Below are 17,331 nucleotides of genomic sequence, written 5' to 3' on the forward strand. Positions count from 1 at the left end.
TGTGAAGAAATATCAACTAGCCATTGAGGGACACTTCGAAGAGTCAAAGCTGCTCTGATGAAGTTATTAAGGGCTGACGAGGCTTGGAGAATAGCCTTCTAAGATAACTTCGTTTTAGGATCTGACGATGTAGTCTTGGCTGGTATGGAACTTACTGTGTAGACCAGGCTGTCTGTCCTAGAATGCTTGCCTCTGCCTCATGAGTGCTTTCTTACAGGTATGTGCTATTATGCTCAGCCTTTTTCTTTTTATCCTTCTCCTTTCTTCCTCCTTTCCTTCCTTTCTTCCTTTCATTCTTTCTTTCTCTCCTCCTGCTTTTGTTTTGATGATGTTGCTACTGCTAGATATTACTTAGGTGCTCATGGCTACACAAGCGCTGAACCTCTTAAGTCACATTATTAACCCTCTTTTTACTTTTTGAAAGATTTTGGCCTTGAACTTGTTATCCTCCTGCCTCAACTTCCCAAGAAGATAGGATTCCCGATCTGTGTTATGTCCATCTTTTGTGCTTTTGGTACTTACTGCATTTTGAAGAGAGCGCCAGATCGACTGTGATCTGAAAGGAGGCAAGAATGGCTTTGAAGTCTTGCCAGTCTCTGAGAATCCTCCTCACCTACCCCTCCTCTTGGTCTTTTCCTCTCTCCCACCCACCTTCTTCCCCGCCCCCTCCACTTTTTTTCTTTTGATCGGGAATCTCCCTAGATAGGGAGCTGCTTGAACTTTCCATTCTTCTGCCTGAGCCTTCCAGAGTGCTGAAATTTCAGGCATGCACCACTACTGCAAGGAGAATTACCTTTGGGGTACAGGGTCTCCTTATATCTCAGTCTGGCCTGGAAGTCACAGTGTAGTGAAGGCTGGTCTTGAACTTGGGATTCTCCTGCCTTGGACTTCCGAGTACAGGGATTAGACAGGTGACACCATACCTTGCATAGATTTTCAAATCTTTCTCCTCCCTGCTAAGCTATGGGTGTTCTTTGTCATTCCCTACATTGTCCACTCTGCCAATTCCTAAATAACCCAACTCGTTAGAACCGAAAGTGATCTGATTGGGTGGGTGCACACAGCTTCCTTCTGCCAGCCCAGCACCTGTGTGATCAGTGCAGTTTACTGAATGGCTTTTCGTCTTAGTTTGCTTAGTGGGTTGAGCTTATTTATAGGTTGGTTGCCTGGCAGGTAAAGGCCCAGAGTTTGAAGGCTGGCCCTACAAAGCAAAGCAAAACCAAAACAAAAGTTGCTCAGTAGATGGATACTGTGACTCTGGACAGAAAGGCAGGTGATCCTACTTACTATTTACCATCAGTCAATAACTTTGTGTCCTTCTTGTTGCTAGGCCAAGAGTATTTTAACAAGATTTGATCTTTGTCTTCTTGACAAAGGAATAGCCTTGATTTGGAAGCCCAGGACAGATAATTGAATGGCCAGATGACTATAGCCTTTCCTTCCCAAGAAGGTACTTCCAGACCCCCTCCCCCAATGCAATTCTGTTATCTGTTCTGAGACCACTCCCAGGTTTGACTGTCCTGGGATTCTAGGAATGCTCTCCCCAGGGGTTATATGCTGATAACTAGAGGACGCACTTGTGGAGGTCACCAGATTCCTTGTGACACTGGAGTGACCTTGCTGCCCCAACACTGATCTCCTGGCTCCTCTAGCTCTGGTGTCCTGATTAACTGGCTCCAGTTCCTGGTCCCAGGTGGACTCCGCATCTGCTCTCTGCATTTTGCCTCAGGCACATATCTTGTGCAAATTTCTAGGCCCTGCTTTTGCTCAAAAGGAGATTGGTAATCTGAGGGAGTGTGTGTGCAGCCTGCAGAGCAGCTTCCTGGGCTTCAGAGGGCAAGTGTGAAGACAGGTGGAGGCAGAATATAATCATAGGACTAGCAGAAAGGCTACAGGGGCTGAGTAAGGTATGTAGGATGGCCTAGGTCTACCCTCAGCAACAAAAGCCACCTAACAGTGATATAATACTTATATGTATGTGCCTTATACATATTCATGTACTTGTAGCGCTTAGAGTTAAAGGTTTGTACACAGTACCCCAAAGTAAAGTGTAGGAGAAAATAATCTTCCACTTCTCCAACATGCTTACTTAGACTTGGTTATTCTGCAGAAACTATAGACAAGGAAATAACTTTGCAAGGCAGCCCTTTTGTAAAAGAAATTTACATTTGTAAAGGAAATCTACCTTAGCCTGCATTCTGTACTAGGAACCGGCTGATGCCTTTAACTTTCTTCTAACTGGGAGACTTTTATCTGCATGACAAGACCAACTGTTTGCCACATAATTCCTTTCCTTATCCCTGGTTAGCTTGTGTCACCACCATTCCTACTGAAGTCCTTGGACCTCATTCCTTTTGGTACCCCAGGAAGCTTCAAACTTCTGAGCCTTTGTATGATGTCCTTATTTTACAGGACTCCAATGGATATGCAAGTAATTAAACCTGAGTTTCCTCCCGTCAATCTGTTTCTTATCCATTTAATTTGCAAACAAGCCTAAGATGCTAGGAGGAAAGCCATTTGCCCTTTCCTTACTATAAACTCTAGAACTACAGTTTGGGGAAGTCGGTGCCTCAGTTTCCCCATCTGCTATCGGGTAATACTAGCATATAACTCATTGGGTTGTTATGAAGATCAAAGGTTTTTATGAACTGTTTTTGGAGATGAGGAAACAGGCATGGAGAAGTTTGATAATTTGAGATAATGGAACTAGGGAAAGGTCGGAATCACCCCCAAGGACATCTGACTGTAAAGCACATTAGCAGTGAAGAGCAGCAGTCCACATGAACTCCTTTGAAGGGAGAGGGGTGGGGGGAAGCCTTGAATTAAGCCAGGTGAAAACTTGTAGCTTTCAAGTCTTCATCCTTCTGTAGTAAATGAAGTTGTCGGAGTTGTACTGTCTGAAGGGGGCCAGCAGTGTTTGGAAAGAGATCTGAGGCCTGAGCCTAAAGGGCGTTTGGCTGGGGTTCTTCCAGGCTCCTATCCTTTCAGGGAGTCCCAGTAAGATGACACTCAGTATTTAGGTAGTAAATGACAACCTGAAAGGGACAACCCTGGCCATCAGAAATTGAACTTAGGCCAACAAGCCTTCCCCCGGGGCTTAATACATTTCCTAGGAAAGGCTGCTAGGATCCCAGAATGCTCAACAGTTCAGCAGGGGAAATGCACACAGATGCAAACAGATGGGCAGGAGACCCCAGTCGGGGAAGATGTGGGGAGTTCCTGGTCCAAATACGGCCCAAGCAAAAGCTGCAAGGCTTAATTTCGCCTCTCTGTGTGGTGGTGATCTGGAAGGCCGTTACTATATGGAGTTACAAAGATTTAACCCGGACAGAAGAGAGGTTTAAGTTTGGTGAGAGAAATGTTGGGATTTTGAGCTGGGTCTCTCTGAGGCAGCTGAAGAAGCAAGAGGCTTGCAAAGGAAAAGATACAAACCCAGTCAAAGGGAGCATGGGGGCTCTAGGGATAGTGGCTTGGACCGTCCCAAGCAGTGACAATTTGGGCGGGAAGTTTCTCCTATTCAGTTCTTCCAGTCTTTGCTATGTGTGTGGCTCGGGGTCTAAGATTCACACAGCCAGGCCTCGCGCCTCATTGAATCCCCAAGGTAGGTGTATCTGGACATAGTAGATTGCCAACTAACGGAGCATCTGCCCGCTTGCACATTCGGTTTCTGCCCTCCGGTAAACCACTCCCCTCTTCCCATGCTTGGGCTCCGCCCCTCCAGTAGGCTCCTCCTAGGGTTCTGGCGCGCGGGCTCCGCCCCTCGTGTCTTGTACGCCTCGCCCCTTCCGTATGCTCCGCCCCCGCGCTCGCGCGCCAGGGCCGGGCGGCGCCGACGCACTTGGCGGGAGATAGGAAAGTGGTTCTGTGCGCTCCCTAGGCAGCTGCAGTTCCTGGGAACGTGCGACCAAACCTGCAGACACGCTGACGCCTGAGAGCACCGCCTGGGGCCCGGAGCGGCTCGAGCAGCCTGAGTCCTGACCCCGGCCCGGCTCCCGCTCCGGGCTCGGCCGGCGGGCGTAAGGGTGCGGCGGGGTCCGGGCCGGGGGGATGTCTCGGCGGACGCGCTGGTGAGAGGCTGCGGGCGCGCTGGGGTCCTCTCCCTTCTCCTTGGGCCGGCAAGCGTGAGATGGGGATCCCCGGGAGAAATGCACCCTGGGCCGCCCGATACAGGGGCGCGCGCCACGTTAAGAGGCTCTAGGGACCCCCTCGCTCGGTTCCCGGGCCTCCTGGGCCCGGGAGCCTGAAAGCGCGGGTTCCCCCTCTAGACCGGGTCCCAGCCCTGGGTGAGGTCCATCATCTCCCGCCTAATTGCAGGGTGGGGAAGGAAGGCTGTTGCTCGCGGTGTCAGCTGGAGGCCCATTACTGGGTAGGGAGAATGTCTCCCCTTGTCGCAGCGAGTGGAAGGCAGAAGTCTGGGAGACACTTGTCGATCAAGAGTGGCTCGAATTTGCTGCCGTTCCTTTCTTGTTAGCATTCCGGGAAGCACAAAGCCCCTGGGCCCTCCGCGGGATGCGAGACGGGGAATTCGTTGTCTCATGGGGTTTCGGCGGCCGGTTCGGTTTGGTTTCAGAAGTCTTCCTGTCCCACGCTAGTTTTGGGCAGTTGGGGATGAGTAAAGACTAATGGTGTGCAACGAGACTGCTCTGCCAGCAGCCTCTGGGCCAAAGGCAGGAACTGGGTTTCCCTCTTAGTTCCCTAGAGGTTAGGTGGCTGGGTCAAGTCTGGACTTTTGGTACACCTGTGTATCTGGGGCCTAATCGCGGGGCTTTCCAGCCTTTCTAAGGCGTGGGATAATTGGGTTCTGCTGTGTTCCTTCTGGGTCTTTCCAATTCAGAACGCTTTACCACCGTCTTCAGATGGCCGAACCTGGCTTAGGATTAGGATAAGGCATAGAGATGCCTGCTTGCTTACTTGCAGAGTTCTTCGTGGCTGCGTTGGGTATTGGTTGGGTCTGTGGGCGCTGATCAGGGTGGTTTCCCGTGCCCCGGTTTCTAAGACAGTTCAGTGCCCAGGAAGGGCATCTGGAAGTACTAATAATCCGAGAGCCCGGGGGCTTATTTGAGGGTCTCGTGTGAAGTGTGGACTCTGTGCCCTGCATCCTCACGAGCCTTTCTCTGCCACATGGTGTGACTCCCTGTACCCCAGTGGCCCACTTCCCTCTTGGCCTCTGACTCACCTTTCCCTGGAGCATAGCCCAGAACGTACAAGGGCAAGAGAAAGGGTATGTGTATGTACAAAAGTGTGACTTTTCTTTAAACAGCACACTGGCCTCCGCTTTTCATGCTACGGTTCCTAGGGAGGTTAGGATGTAAAAATGTGGAGCTTGGTGTGGCATAATCGTTGTCGGCCTCACTTTTCCCGTCTGTTAAATGGAGCCCTTGAGAATGTGCAAGAAGGTGTGTGAATGATGGATACTCCCATCTGTTTAATAGTGTGACCATGCCGGGTAGCTGCAACACATGTCTTTAATCACAGCACTCAGGCAGGCGAATCTCTGAGTTTACGGGACAGCATGGTTTGCAGTGTGAGTTCCAGGGCAGCCAAGGCAACATAGAGATACCTATCTCAAAGGATCCCCCCCACCCCTCCTCCAAATACTGTACAGCACTGAGGCTTCAGGCTCTGTTACACAGATACCCTTTTTCCTAGGACATTGGTTGAGCTTCTAATAGAATCTGGGCCATGTGCTGGGTTTTGGAGAAGCAAAGTCAACTGATAATGTTTAGTAGATTTTGCCTCTTGCTTTACAATGGTAGGTGGGGTGTGCATTGGGTCAGCATTGACAATACAAATCTGCTTTCTGGATTCTGTGACGTGTATTGCTAGGCTTAGGAACTTCTTTTTTTCATTTTCGTCAGGACTTTTTAGAATTGTTTCGTAGGCAGCATCTTTGCAAGTATCCATTCATTCACAAATCCACTCCTTCCCTGGGTAAATATTTCTTTAGGCCTTTTCTGTGCCAAATTCCAGGATGTGAAGGTGGAGCTGACCTTTGTGGGTGATGTCAAGAGCAGAGGTTGGGGCTGAGGGCTGGACCTGAGTGCTTGTATGTGTGTAGGAGTGACAGGGAGGGAGGCTGTGCTGAGTGTGAAGGAAGACAGGGAGGGCTGTGCAGACGCAAACGCTGCACACTTGTGGGCACAAAGTGTGGCTTGTCTTGCTCGTTTGGAAATCTCTACTTTTCCCAGTTCCATATGACTGACTAACCTTTCGTATTTGCTCGAGGTGACCCAGTGCAGGTCCCGGGGAAGGATTAACCAAGTTCTGTGAATAACTGGTTGTTTGCCTTTCTCCCTTAGTTATGTATCTGTGGGTGGTTTTGTGCACTTGCGTGTAGGTGCTCACAGAGGCCAGAGTGGCTGGACCCTTCTGGAGCTGGGAGGTTGTGGGAAGGGTGCTGGGGGCTGAATTTAGGTCCTCATCAAGGGCAGTATGTTCCTTAGTGGAGCCAGCTCTCCAGTCCCTAACTAGCATTCTTAGAGCTTCATAGTGTGATCTCCTTTCTCAAACCATCAAACTAGGCAATAGGATTTTGATAGCAGTTAAAATATTCCATGTTAGCCAGGTGATGGTGCATGCCTTTAAACCCAGCAGGGAGGCAGAGACAGGCGGATCTCTGAGTCTACCGATTGAGTTCCAGGATAGCTAGGGCTACACAGAGAAACTTTGTCTTGAAAAACAAACTTCCACAACGAAAACTTCCACTTTTTTTTTAACGCCTCCAGACATCAAATAATTGTATTCTGAGTTTTTTTGCTCTCCCTTAATTGTGCCCATGTGCAGTCAAGAATTGGAAAGAATGAACGAAGTTAGGCTTGGTGTGGTGGAATAGGCCTTTAATCCAGATAAAAAGAATGGAAAACCTTGGTCTGGAGAGATGGCTCAGTGGTGAAGAGCACTGACTGCTCTTCTAGAGGTCCTGAGTTCAATTCCCAGCAACCACATGGTGGCTCACAACCATCTGTAATGCAATGCCCTCTTTAGTGGATTTGAAGGAAGTAACAGTGTACTCACATAAAATAAATAAATGCATTTTTGTTTTGTTTTTCTTTTTTGTTTTTAGATACAGGGTTTCTCTGTATAGCCCAGGCTGGCCTCGAACTCAGAAATCCGCCTGCCTCTGCCTCCCAAGTGCTGGGATTAAAGGCACGCGCCACCACGCCCGGCTTCCTTTTTTTTTTTAAGATTTATTTATTATTATATGTAAGTACACTGTAGTTGTCTTCAGACACACCAGAAGAGGGCGTCAGATCTCATTACGGATGGTTGAGAGCCACCATGTGGTTGCTGGGATTTGAACTCTGGACCTTCAGAAGAGCAGTCGGGTGCTCTTGCCCACTGAGCCATCTCACCAGCCCGACAGGTTATCTTTAAAACATCCAATGCCAGGGACTAGAGAGGTACCCAGTGTAAGTTTGTTATTGAGAAGGAAAAAGTGGGAATATGGTTTTGAATGTCATTTTTTGTCTGTTTTGAGACAGGTCTGTCTCTAGCTCCTGCTGGCCTTGAATTTGCAGTGGATCTGTCTCAGCCTCCAGAGTGGTGGGGTTATAGACCTATACAAATATGGCCTTGTCGAATATCACTGTCTTTGTGAAGAATTTGGGTTTTGTATTTGTGGTGAGGTGGAGGTTAGAAGCCGCTTTGTGCATGCTGGGTGATTTTATCCCAAAAATAAAGCTACGAAAAAGAAAATAAAGCCAGGCATGGTGGCCTAAATTTATAATTGCAATTTATAATAGCAGAGATTAAGGTAGAATTATCTTGCCAGGCAGTGGTGACGCATGCCTTTTTAATCTCAGCACTTGGAAGGCAGAGGCAGGCAGATTTCTGAGTTAGAGGCCAGCCTGGTCTATAGAGTGAGTTCCAGGACAGCCAGGGCTATACAGAAAAACCCTGTCTCAAAAAAAGGTAGAATTACCTTGATTTCAAGGCCAGCCTTCATAACAGGACTCTGCCTCAACAAACCAAAAACAAAGAGTGTAAGCTTCATCCAGGCAGATGGCTCAGCAAGGGAAAGGTGCTGGTGTGCACACACAGACATACCAATAAATACATTTTAAAGTCCATAAACCCAGTTCATTGAGAAGAAAACAAAGCAGAGGCATGCCTTGATTACCAGCACTGGCAGTAAGATCCGAGTTTGGGTGGGAGACAGAGGCAGGCGGATTTCTGAGTTCGAGGTAGAACTGGAGCTGAGTGTGGTGGCACATACCTTTAGTCACAGCACAGGGGCCAGCCTTTTTTCTTCTTTCTTTCTTTCGTTCTTTCGTTCTTTCGGTTTTCCGAGACAGGGTTTCTCTGTGTAGCCCTAGCTGTCCTGGAATTCACTCTGTAGACCAGGCTGGCCTCTAACTCAGAAATCTGCCTGCACCACCGCGTCCAGCTAAGGGGTCAGCCTCTTTTACACAGCAAGTTCTTGGACAGCCAGGAGAGAGATACTACATAGAGAGACTGCCTCCAAAAGGAAGCAAAAAAACAGAAGGTAAAATTCTACCTATATATTTTGGCTTGAATTCGGATGACCTTGAACTCTTCTGTTGCCCGAGTGCTGGATCACCAGTATGTGCTGCCACTTTGTACAAGTGCCTACCTTTGTACAAGTAGAGAAGAAAGGCCTGCCTTGCTCCAAACCTCCCTGTAGTTGACTTGCCCCAGGCCACGTGCTACCATCCCCAGGTACAGGTGTGTAAACAGACCGTCCGTGACCTTTCCCTTGCTTCCACAGCGAGGATCTGGATGAGTTACACTACCAGGACGCGGACTCGGACCTCCTGGAGCAAAGAGACAACAGGTGTAAGGTCAAATGGACCCATGAGGAGGTAAGCCTCACCGCTGTTCCGCGGGGGACTGAGGAAGAGGGGGAGGGGGAGTAGGGCCCCAAGGGTGGAGGCTGGTCAGCCAGCTGCCGGTCTGATGTCTCCATCAGTGAAAAGGCTGGTGGGCCATCTACTGCTCCTTACCTCCTCAGAGCATGTTCGGGTTCTAAGATCTGAGGATTGGGGGTTATTCAGCCAGTCCTCAGACCTTGGGACCTCAGTCTCTCATGTGCTTCTTGCCCTCTCTCCTAGTGTGTTCTCTGCTGTTACAGCCTAATTCCAGAGGCTAGGTAGCTTATCAAGAGTACAGGTTTACTCATCTAATTAGAAGGCATTCTTCTTACCTATGGGGGACTGTGTGTTCCCAGGCAGCTTGGAGCTTCACGCTGTAAGAGGGATTCGCAAGAGGCAGTGCCAAACTGGCTTAAGTAACAGACTTACTCTCAGGATGCTAACCCACTGACCCATGTGTTGATAATCTATACTGAGGGCAGAGACTGATTTAAAACACCTCCAACCCTCCTTGGAATACCTCATCATACAGCACAGAGGAGATTAAATTTAAACATGGCGAGGGGCGGGGCATTTGGCCAAGTAATGTTGGCGGCCAGGAAGCTAAATCTGCATCCTTGTATTTTTAAAAATGTTACTTTAAAAAAAAAAAGATTTAAAACAATATAATTGTATTATTATATGTATGGGTATTTTTGCCTGCATGTACGTAGGTGCACCACTGTGTGCCTGGTGCCAGAAGAGGGGGCCAGGTCGTCTGGAGCTGGAGTTACAGATGGTTGTAAGCTGCAGTGTGGGTGCTGAGAATTGAACCTATAAAAGAATACCCAGTGCTCTTAACCACTGAGCTAGCTCTCCATCCCCTTAATTAACTTTATGTATTATTTTTGGATGAGAGAGAGCTGGTGTGTGCTGTTTTTCTGTGTGTGTGTGTCGCATGCGAATACATTGGGGCAGCTTTGGGGGTCAGTTCTCTCCCATTGGGTCCTAGGGATTGAACTCGGGTTGTCAGGCCTTTATCCATTGGGCAATCTCTTTGGCCTTTTTTTGTTGTGACCTTTTTTTGTTTCTCGTGTCTGCTGGGCAGACCTTCCCGTGTGTTGCACAGCTGAGGCTGAACTTGAGTTTCTCACTGTCCTGTAGTAGGTGCTGGAGAGAACACACAGTTATCCAGGCAGACAAGCAAGCAAGCTCTAGCGGCTCAGCTGCATTGCCAGCCCTCAGTGCCAAAACCAGTGGTTCCTTTGTGGGGTTTGGTTGTTTTGCTTTGATTTCAGGTGGATCTCTTGTCTTCCAGGCTGCTCTAGAATGCTAGCTAGTTGTGTACTTTAGGATCGCCTCTGTCTCCAACACGGAGGAATAGATGGAGCCCCCTTGCTTGGCTGTTGTTTTCTGAAACTTTCCCACTCTATGGCTGCTCTTGGATACTTTATAACAAGCACATTGAACCTTGAACATCTGCTGCCTCTAAGTACCTAAGTGCCTCTTGGTGATAGTCCTGAGTCAATCCCACTGGCCTATCCCCATCCTCCTCTCCAGCCATAGCCTCTTCCCTCCCTTCTCCCCAGTTTAGCTATCTTTTATTTTAAAACTGCCCTGCCTGAAGAGGCGGTCACTGTAGCTCCCAGCACATCCTCCAGCACAGAGTGGCTCCACTTCTGCTTGCCTGAGGCTTTGATTGGCATCTGCCTCCCTTCAAGCAGTTTTGTGGCTTCCTGCTACCGCAACTAACACTTGGCACTTAGTAGGCCCTCAGTTCCTGAGTAATGTATGAATATGACTGCTATCATAGCGTCTGTAAGACTCTCCATACATGTGAGCTAAACCAAGCCTTGTGTCTTTCTTGCATTGGCAGGACGAGCAGTTGAGGGCCCTGGTGAGGCAGTTTGGACAGCAAGACTGGAAGTTCCTGGCCAGTCACTTTCCTGTGAGTATTGCCTCCCCCGGGGCAAGGGTTCTGGGTGGCCCCTTGTGAGTGCTGTCTAGAAAGCTTAGCATAGGTGAGCTGAGGCTGGGAGGCCAGGCTTCCTGCACAGGCCTTGGGGAGGTGGAGGCTGGTGGATCTCTTGAGTTCCAGGCTAGCCTAGTCTACAGAGTGAGTTGCTAGATAGCCAGGAATACACAGAGAAATCTTGTAGTTAAACCAATTTATGCTTATTCCTGACTAGTTTACGAATAAACTAGACTTGGACTATGGTAATTTTATTTGGCTTTGACAATTACTGGGTGGGGGGTCACCCCTAATCTACTCTCCTGACTGCTGGACTGGCTACCTCCCCAGCCTGTGCCCCAGATACTTCCTGTTTCTCCTGGCCACAGTGCTTATGGCTCCTCTCTTCTCCTAGAGGCTTCTTCTTCCCTCCTCCTCCCTCCCTCTCCCTTTCCTTCTCCCCCCCCCCCCCTTTCCTGTTCTTTACCTAAATCCTCATGGCAACCAGAACCTGCCCACTGATGGCTAACATACTAACCACTAGAATTAGATACCACACCATGCCAAGTATCCTACTTAGCAGATCTCATTTCATCCTTCTNTCCTTTTCTTCTTCCCCTTACCTGGCCCCCTTCCTCCCCCTCCTCTCCCCCTCTCCCTGGTCTTTCCTCCTCCAACCAGGCGACTCCAAACCCACCCACCTCTAGTTCCTCCAGTAATTGGCTCCAGCCAATTTTATTTAACCAATAGTTGTAAATCAAGGAACAAGGTTTGCACAACAAAAGCTTATAAACTGGAGAAGTTAGCATTGTAATAGCAGTAGACCAAACCTCCACCAAACCCTGTCAGTCTTGAAAAACCAAAAAGAAAAGACACCAAATAAAACAAAATAAGAAAGCACCCCGGAATCCAATCTCACATAGCTGCCTAAGGTGCTTGTACCCTGAGCTCAGGGCTCAACCAGAGTTTGATCTTGCCCCAGCATTCTTTCTGTTCCTGTTCTAGAACCGCACAGACCAGCAATGCCAGTACCGGTGGCTGAGGGTTTTGAATCCCGACCTTGTTAAGGGACCATGGACCAAAGAGGAAGATCAAAAGGTAAGTGCTGGCTGGCAAAGGCACAGCACACACAGTGGGCTTGCAGTGAGTCCGAGCATCCCTGTACCATCCAACAACTTCAGGCACTTGTGCGTGGATGTGTGTTGTGTGAGAGGCCAGCTTTGTAGTTCGGCTGGTCTCGTATTCATGCTATAGCATAAGCTGACCTAGAATACTCCTCAAACCCCCAGCCTTCTGAGTGCCAGGCTGAGCGGCTACCTCACCGTGCCATGGATTAGCCAGACAGTTGTTTGTTGTTGGGGTTTGTTTTTCGAGATAGGGTTTCTCCATGTGGCCTTGGTTGGCCTGAAACTCACAGAAATCCACCTGCCTCTCATACTCTCCCCCACTATACAGTGAAACTGCCCAGCTTTTAACTGGTAGCCATACCTGCCACTAGAGCATGGATAGGTAATGGGTGGTCCATATAAGAGGCTTGCTTAGCCAGTGGCAGCAGCCATTGGGGCTATGATAATGTGATAGTCACAATGATAAAGGTTATACCACACAGCCATAAAACTGAGATGCCTGGTTTTCAGGTGCGTCGCACGAATCCTATTGCACGTTGGGCAAAGCTCTCTGCCCCTGAGCTACACCTCCCTCTAGGCCCTTCTCTGGGGATTCTTTCTTTTTGAGGCAGGGTCTTTCATATAGCTTGGGTTAGCCTCAGACTTGCTGTGTAGCCAATGCTCACCTTAAACTCCTCCTCCTCCTATCTTATCTCCCATGTGGATTACAGGAGTTTGCCACACTTGACATTTCAATGCCTTTTTTCCATGGTCCTCTGAGGTGGGTCAATCAAGGCACAGAGAAGGGTTGACAGAAGGTAGAGTGATGTGTATCCCTGGTGTTAACCCTTAAAGTGCTGTTTCGCCTTGGCAGGCACAACACCCCAAAACAGCAGGGAATAAAGGCACTGATCATTGTAGATGAACACTCGATATCCAAACGAAGTATTACTGAAAAAGGATGACATCAGAGTCAACCCGATGTGGTGGGGCACTTCTGTAATCTCAGCACTGGGGAGGTGAGGGCAGGGGGCTAAGGAGTTTAAAGCCATCCTATTCTGCAGCGTGAGACCCTGTCTCAATTTTTTTTAAAACTATACAGAAATGAAATAGAATATTTCCACACAAAATTCCTTTTTCCATAAGTACTCTTCCTTGGTTTTGCCTCTGTGCACATGAGAACATGTGTGTATCAGAAATCAAGAGGGGAGCCTGGCCTGAGTGGTAGTGGCCAATGCAGGAGGCAGAGGCAGGCAGATCTCTGTGAGTTCCAGGACAGCCAGGGGCTATTGGAGAAGCCCTGTCAGGAAAAGCCTAAACAAACAAGAATTGAGGCGTGAGGCGGGGCCTAGCACAGGTGGCTCTGACTGTTACTGTTCATGTCCTAAGCAAGAGAACCTTACTAAGAGGTGATTGAAGACTGAAATCTAGTTCTAGTTAGCCATGACTTGAGGCTGTACAGTCTCCTGATTTGATTTCCACAGAAGTGCTGAAGGGACAGACATCACGTCCTATAGTATGGTTGGGGCTGACCTCATAGGCTTTTGTAGCTCTATAAACTCTGCAAAGCGAGGCTCACTGGGTATCTAGATGCTCGAGTGAAGGCGATGCAGGGGCTGGTCCCTCACTGATGCTCTCTTGAAGGTCATTGAGTTGGTCAAGAAGTATGGCACCAAACAGTGGACGCTGATTGCCAAGCACCTGAAGGGCCGTCTGGGGAAGCAGTGCCGTGAGCGCTGGCACAACCACCTCAACCCTGAGGTGAAAAAGTCATGCTGGACCGAGGAGGAAGACAGAATAATCTGTGAGGCCCACAAAGTCCTGGGTAACCGCTGGGCTGAGATCGCCAAGATGCTACCAGGAAGGTGAGCTATCTCCTGGTAGGTGGGTGTAAGCAGGGTGCTGTTCCAGGAGGTGAGCTATCTCCTGGTAGGTGGGTGTAAGCAGGGTGCTGTTCCAGGAGGTGCGGCCCATACTTGTAATAAAGGAGTGTCCCAGAGTACTGTGATCAGCCCTCTATGTTCTTTAACATTCAGCCAGCCAGGTCTTATAGAGACATGCATTAAAAGGAAATAGGTCCCCCAGGAATGGCCTGTCTAAAGAGACAGCACCAGGAAGTCCGGTTGTACCCTATTAGAGGGAATATAATAGAAACACCACTTCCTGTCCCCAGACCCATGTTGAACCCAAGCTGACTTAGAACTCAGGACCTTGGCTTCACAAGTGATATGGATGTGTACCACCACCATGCCTGGCCAGTCTCTGTATTAAGTATATTCTACTTAAAAGTGTTTTGTTTGTTTGTTTGGTTTTTAAATGTGTATGAGTGTTTTGCCTGCTTGTACCATGTATATACCTGAGGCCAGAGGGAGGGTGTTGGATGCCCTAGGACTAGAATTACAGTTGTGAGCTGGTCTGTGGGTGCTGGGAAACGAATCAAGATCCTCTGGGAGAGCGGTTGCTGTTGTTACTTGCTGGGCCGTCTGTCTCCTCATCCCCTGTGATAGTTTCTGCCGTCAAGGATGTGACTTTCTGAGACTCGGACCTTCCTTACCCCCCAGTGCCCACATTATATCCTGTTGTTTTTCGTTTCCTTTCTGTTGCTTTTCTTCATCAAAAGCAAGTTGGAGAGGGAAGAGTTTACTTGGCTTGCACTTCCAGGTCACAGTTAATCATTGAGGGGTAAGGCAAGAACTTGAAACCAGAACCAAGAAGGGGACCCTGCTTGCTGGCTGCTTCCTATCCTAGCTCACTTGCACGCCCATAGTTCGCAAACTATTTTGGAGACAGGGTCCTGACATGGCCCTCACTATCCTGGAGCTGTGCTGGCTAGGCTGGCCTTGATCTCACTTGCATCACCACCTCCCAGCTGACTCCCATGTCATTAATTAAAGTGAGCTAGATGTTGGTCCAGGTGCTCCTGGTGCATGCACGCCTTTCCCCCAGCACCTGGGAGGCAGAGGCAGAGGCAGGGCATCTCTGAGCTCAAGGCCAGCCTGGGCTACATAGAGAGACCCTGTCCCAAGGACCAAAAAAGAAGCTAACTCTAGGATATTATTAAAGTTTAAGAGAAAAACATAGCTCAGGGTAGGTGGAAGTTCCAGCACCCACCAGGAGATGGAGAGAAAGCCAGGCCTTTTTTTTTTTTTTTTTGAGACAGGGTTTCTCTGTGTAGCCCTGGCTGTCCTGGAACTCACCTGTAGACCAGGCTGGCCTCGAACTCAGAAATCCGCCTGCCTCTGCCTCCCGAGTGCTGGGATTAAAGGCTACCACGCCCAGCTAAGCCATGCCTTTTTAAATTAGTCACGGAATAAAAGTAGTTTATTAAGGAAGATAAGCCGGGCGTGGTGGCGCACGCCTTTAATCCCAGCACTCGGGAGGCAGAGGCAGGCAGATTTCTGAGTTCGAGGCCAGCCAGGGCTACACAGAGAAACCCTGTCTCAAAAAAAAAAAAAAAAAAAAAAAAAAGAAAGAAAGATAAAAGCTGGGCAGTGGTGGCACACACCTTTAATACCAGTGCTTGGGAGACACAGGCAGACAGATCTCTGAGTTAGAAGCCAGCCTGGTCTACAGTTCCCAGGTAGCCAGGGAACACACAGAGAAACCCTCTTGAAAAACAGAGGGGAAGGGAGAGAGAGAAACAGGAGTTGGAGAGAAGGCTCAGCAGAGCATGCTGCTCTGTGAAGACCTGAGATCAGTTCCAGGCAGGGCAGCTATGTGGTGACTCTGCAACTCACTTCAGGGATTCTCTGTCCTCTTCTGGCCGCTGCACCCGCGGAGTGTGTTTGGTCCCCATACTGCATGCAGATGGATCCTTTGTGCTTGTGGCTGCTGCCGCTGCCCTGCTGTGAAGTTGCCTGGCTTTGACCTCTTCTCTGCTAGAATGAATCCCCCCCCCTTTCTGTCTGTCTGTCTGTCTGTCTTTTTCTTTCTTCCTGTTTACTTCCTTGTTTCAGTGGAACACACCCTTCATTAGCATCCTGAGCTCTGTCCTCCATTTTTATCTCCCAATTAATAGATGATTTAAGTAGCTGAAGAGCTTGAAAGTAGTTTTTGTTCAGAATATTGACAGCATTGTGGTATCTTTATCTTTTCCTGTTCTCTTTGATTTCACTTTCTGGGAGATTTCTTGTTTTGTTTTTTTTTTGTGGGGTTTTTTTTTGTTTGTTTTTTGTAATTTTGACTAAGAAGTTTTGCTTTCTAGCTGGGCGTGGTGGCGCAGGCCTTTAATCACTGCACTCAGGAGGCAGAGGCAAGCGGATCTCTGAGGCCAGCCTGGTCTACAGACTGAGTTCCAGGACAGCCAGGGCTACACAGAGAAACCCTCTCATAAAACAACAACAACAAAAAAGAAGTAGTTTTGCTTTCTAAATTCTCCTTTTCGGACCAAGTTCTTAATGTATGTTTGCAACTGCTAGAAGGACCAAAAGACAAAGCCCCCTTCTGTGCCTGTATGCTTGTCTGGTGCAGTGGTTTGCAGCCTCTGGGCCATGACCCCTTTTGAAGGTCAAATGAAACACAGATATTTACACAACAGTCACAATAGTAGCAAAGCTACTGTTAGAAAGTAGCAATGAAAGTAATTTTAAGGTTAGGGTCCCCACAGCATTAGGAAAGTTGAGAAGCACTGGCCGTGGGTGTCTCTCTTTGCTCACCCATCCATATTGGTTAGTGCAGGAGTGCTGATCTGCGGATGCCCCTTGGCAGTTAGGAAGCAGTCAGGGAACTTGGTTTGGAACCAAGCACCCCGACTGAGCTTATCTGCTGGTGACCTTCACTGCTTATCTGCTGGTGGCCTTTACTACCATTGTTTGGCATTCATAGACCCTTTGGGAGGACATTCCGAGAACTAATACCTTTTCCCTGGAGTTAGTCATTTCCCCAGAGGCAGATAATTCCTTTAACAAGACTTGCCTGGGCCTCCAGGGGAGGTAGAAGAGGTCTGGGGATCCCACCTCCAGGGTACAGATTTCCATGGAATCCCCAGTTTCTGGTCTGTGTTTTGTGGCCAAGGTTGCTGGGTTCTTTCATTCTTTTTTAAAAAAAGATTTATTTATTTATTTATCTCATGTATGTGGGTACACTGTCACTGTCTTCAGACACACCAGGAGAGGGCATCAGATCCCATTACAGATGATTGTGAGCCACCATGTGTGATTGCTGGGAATTTGAACTCAGGACCTGTGGAAGAGCAGTCGTGCTCCTAACCGCTGAGCCATCTCTCCAGCTCCCGGCTTATTTCTTCTGGGCAGGAGGGGGGTCAGGAGCTGACGGTTGGACAGCTGCTGTGCTTATTTAAACCATGCTCCTTGCTCCGATCCTGGGCTCCTGGAGTTCAGGGGGAGCCTTGGGTTGAGTTGGTTCTTACTAGAATCCTCCTGTAAGGTCAGTGTGGTTTGAACTCCTACTCTCCTGGGCTGGTTGTTGCTTGCCGGACTGCTTTCCGTCTTCCAGTAACTTGTAC

General features: G+C 48.7%; 1 protein-coding gene across 1 annotated transcript in view; it reads left to right on the plus strand.

The window, feature by feature from the left end:
* The first annotated feature begins 3,853 nt into the window (after window positions 1-3,853).
* Mybl2 (MYB proto-oncogene like 2) overlaps window positions 3,854-17,331 on the plus strand; it is a 29,597-nt gene continuing 16,119 nt past the window's right edge. Inside the window, exons 1-5 of the mRNA XM_021150068.1 lie at window positions 3,854-4,067; window positions 8,729-8,822; window positions 10,687-10,758; window positions 11,767-11,859; window positions 13,512-13,732. Coding sequence (XP_021005727.1) covers window positions 4,048-4,067; window positions 8,729-8,822; window positions 10,687-10,758; window positions 11,767-11,859; window positions 13,512-13,732 — 500 coding nt within the window. The 5' untranslated portion in view covers window positions 3,854-4,047. The remainder of the gene's footprint in view (window positions 4,068-8,728; window positions 8,823-10,686; window positions 10,759-11,766; window positions 11,860-13,511; window positions 13,733-17,331) is intronic.

Source organism: Mus caroli, chromosome 2, assembly GCF_900094665.2.
Source record: "Mus caroli chromosome 2, CAROLI_EIJ_v1.1, whole genome shotgun sequence".
In the NCBI taxonomy this organism is placed as follows: Eukaryota; Metazoa; Chordata; class Mammalia; order Rodentia; family Muridae; genus Mus; species Mus caroli.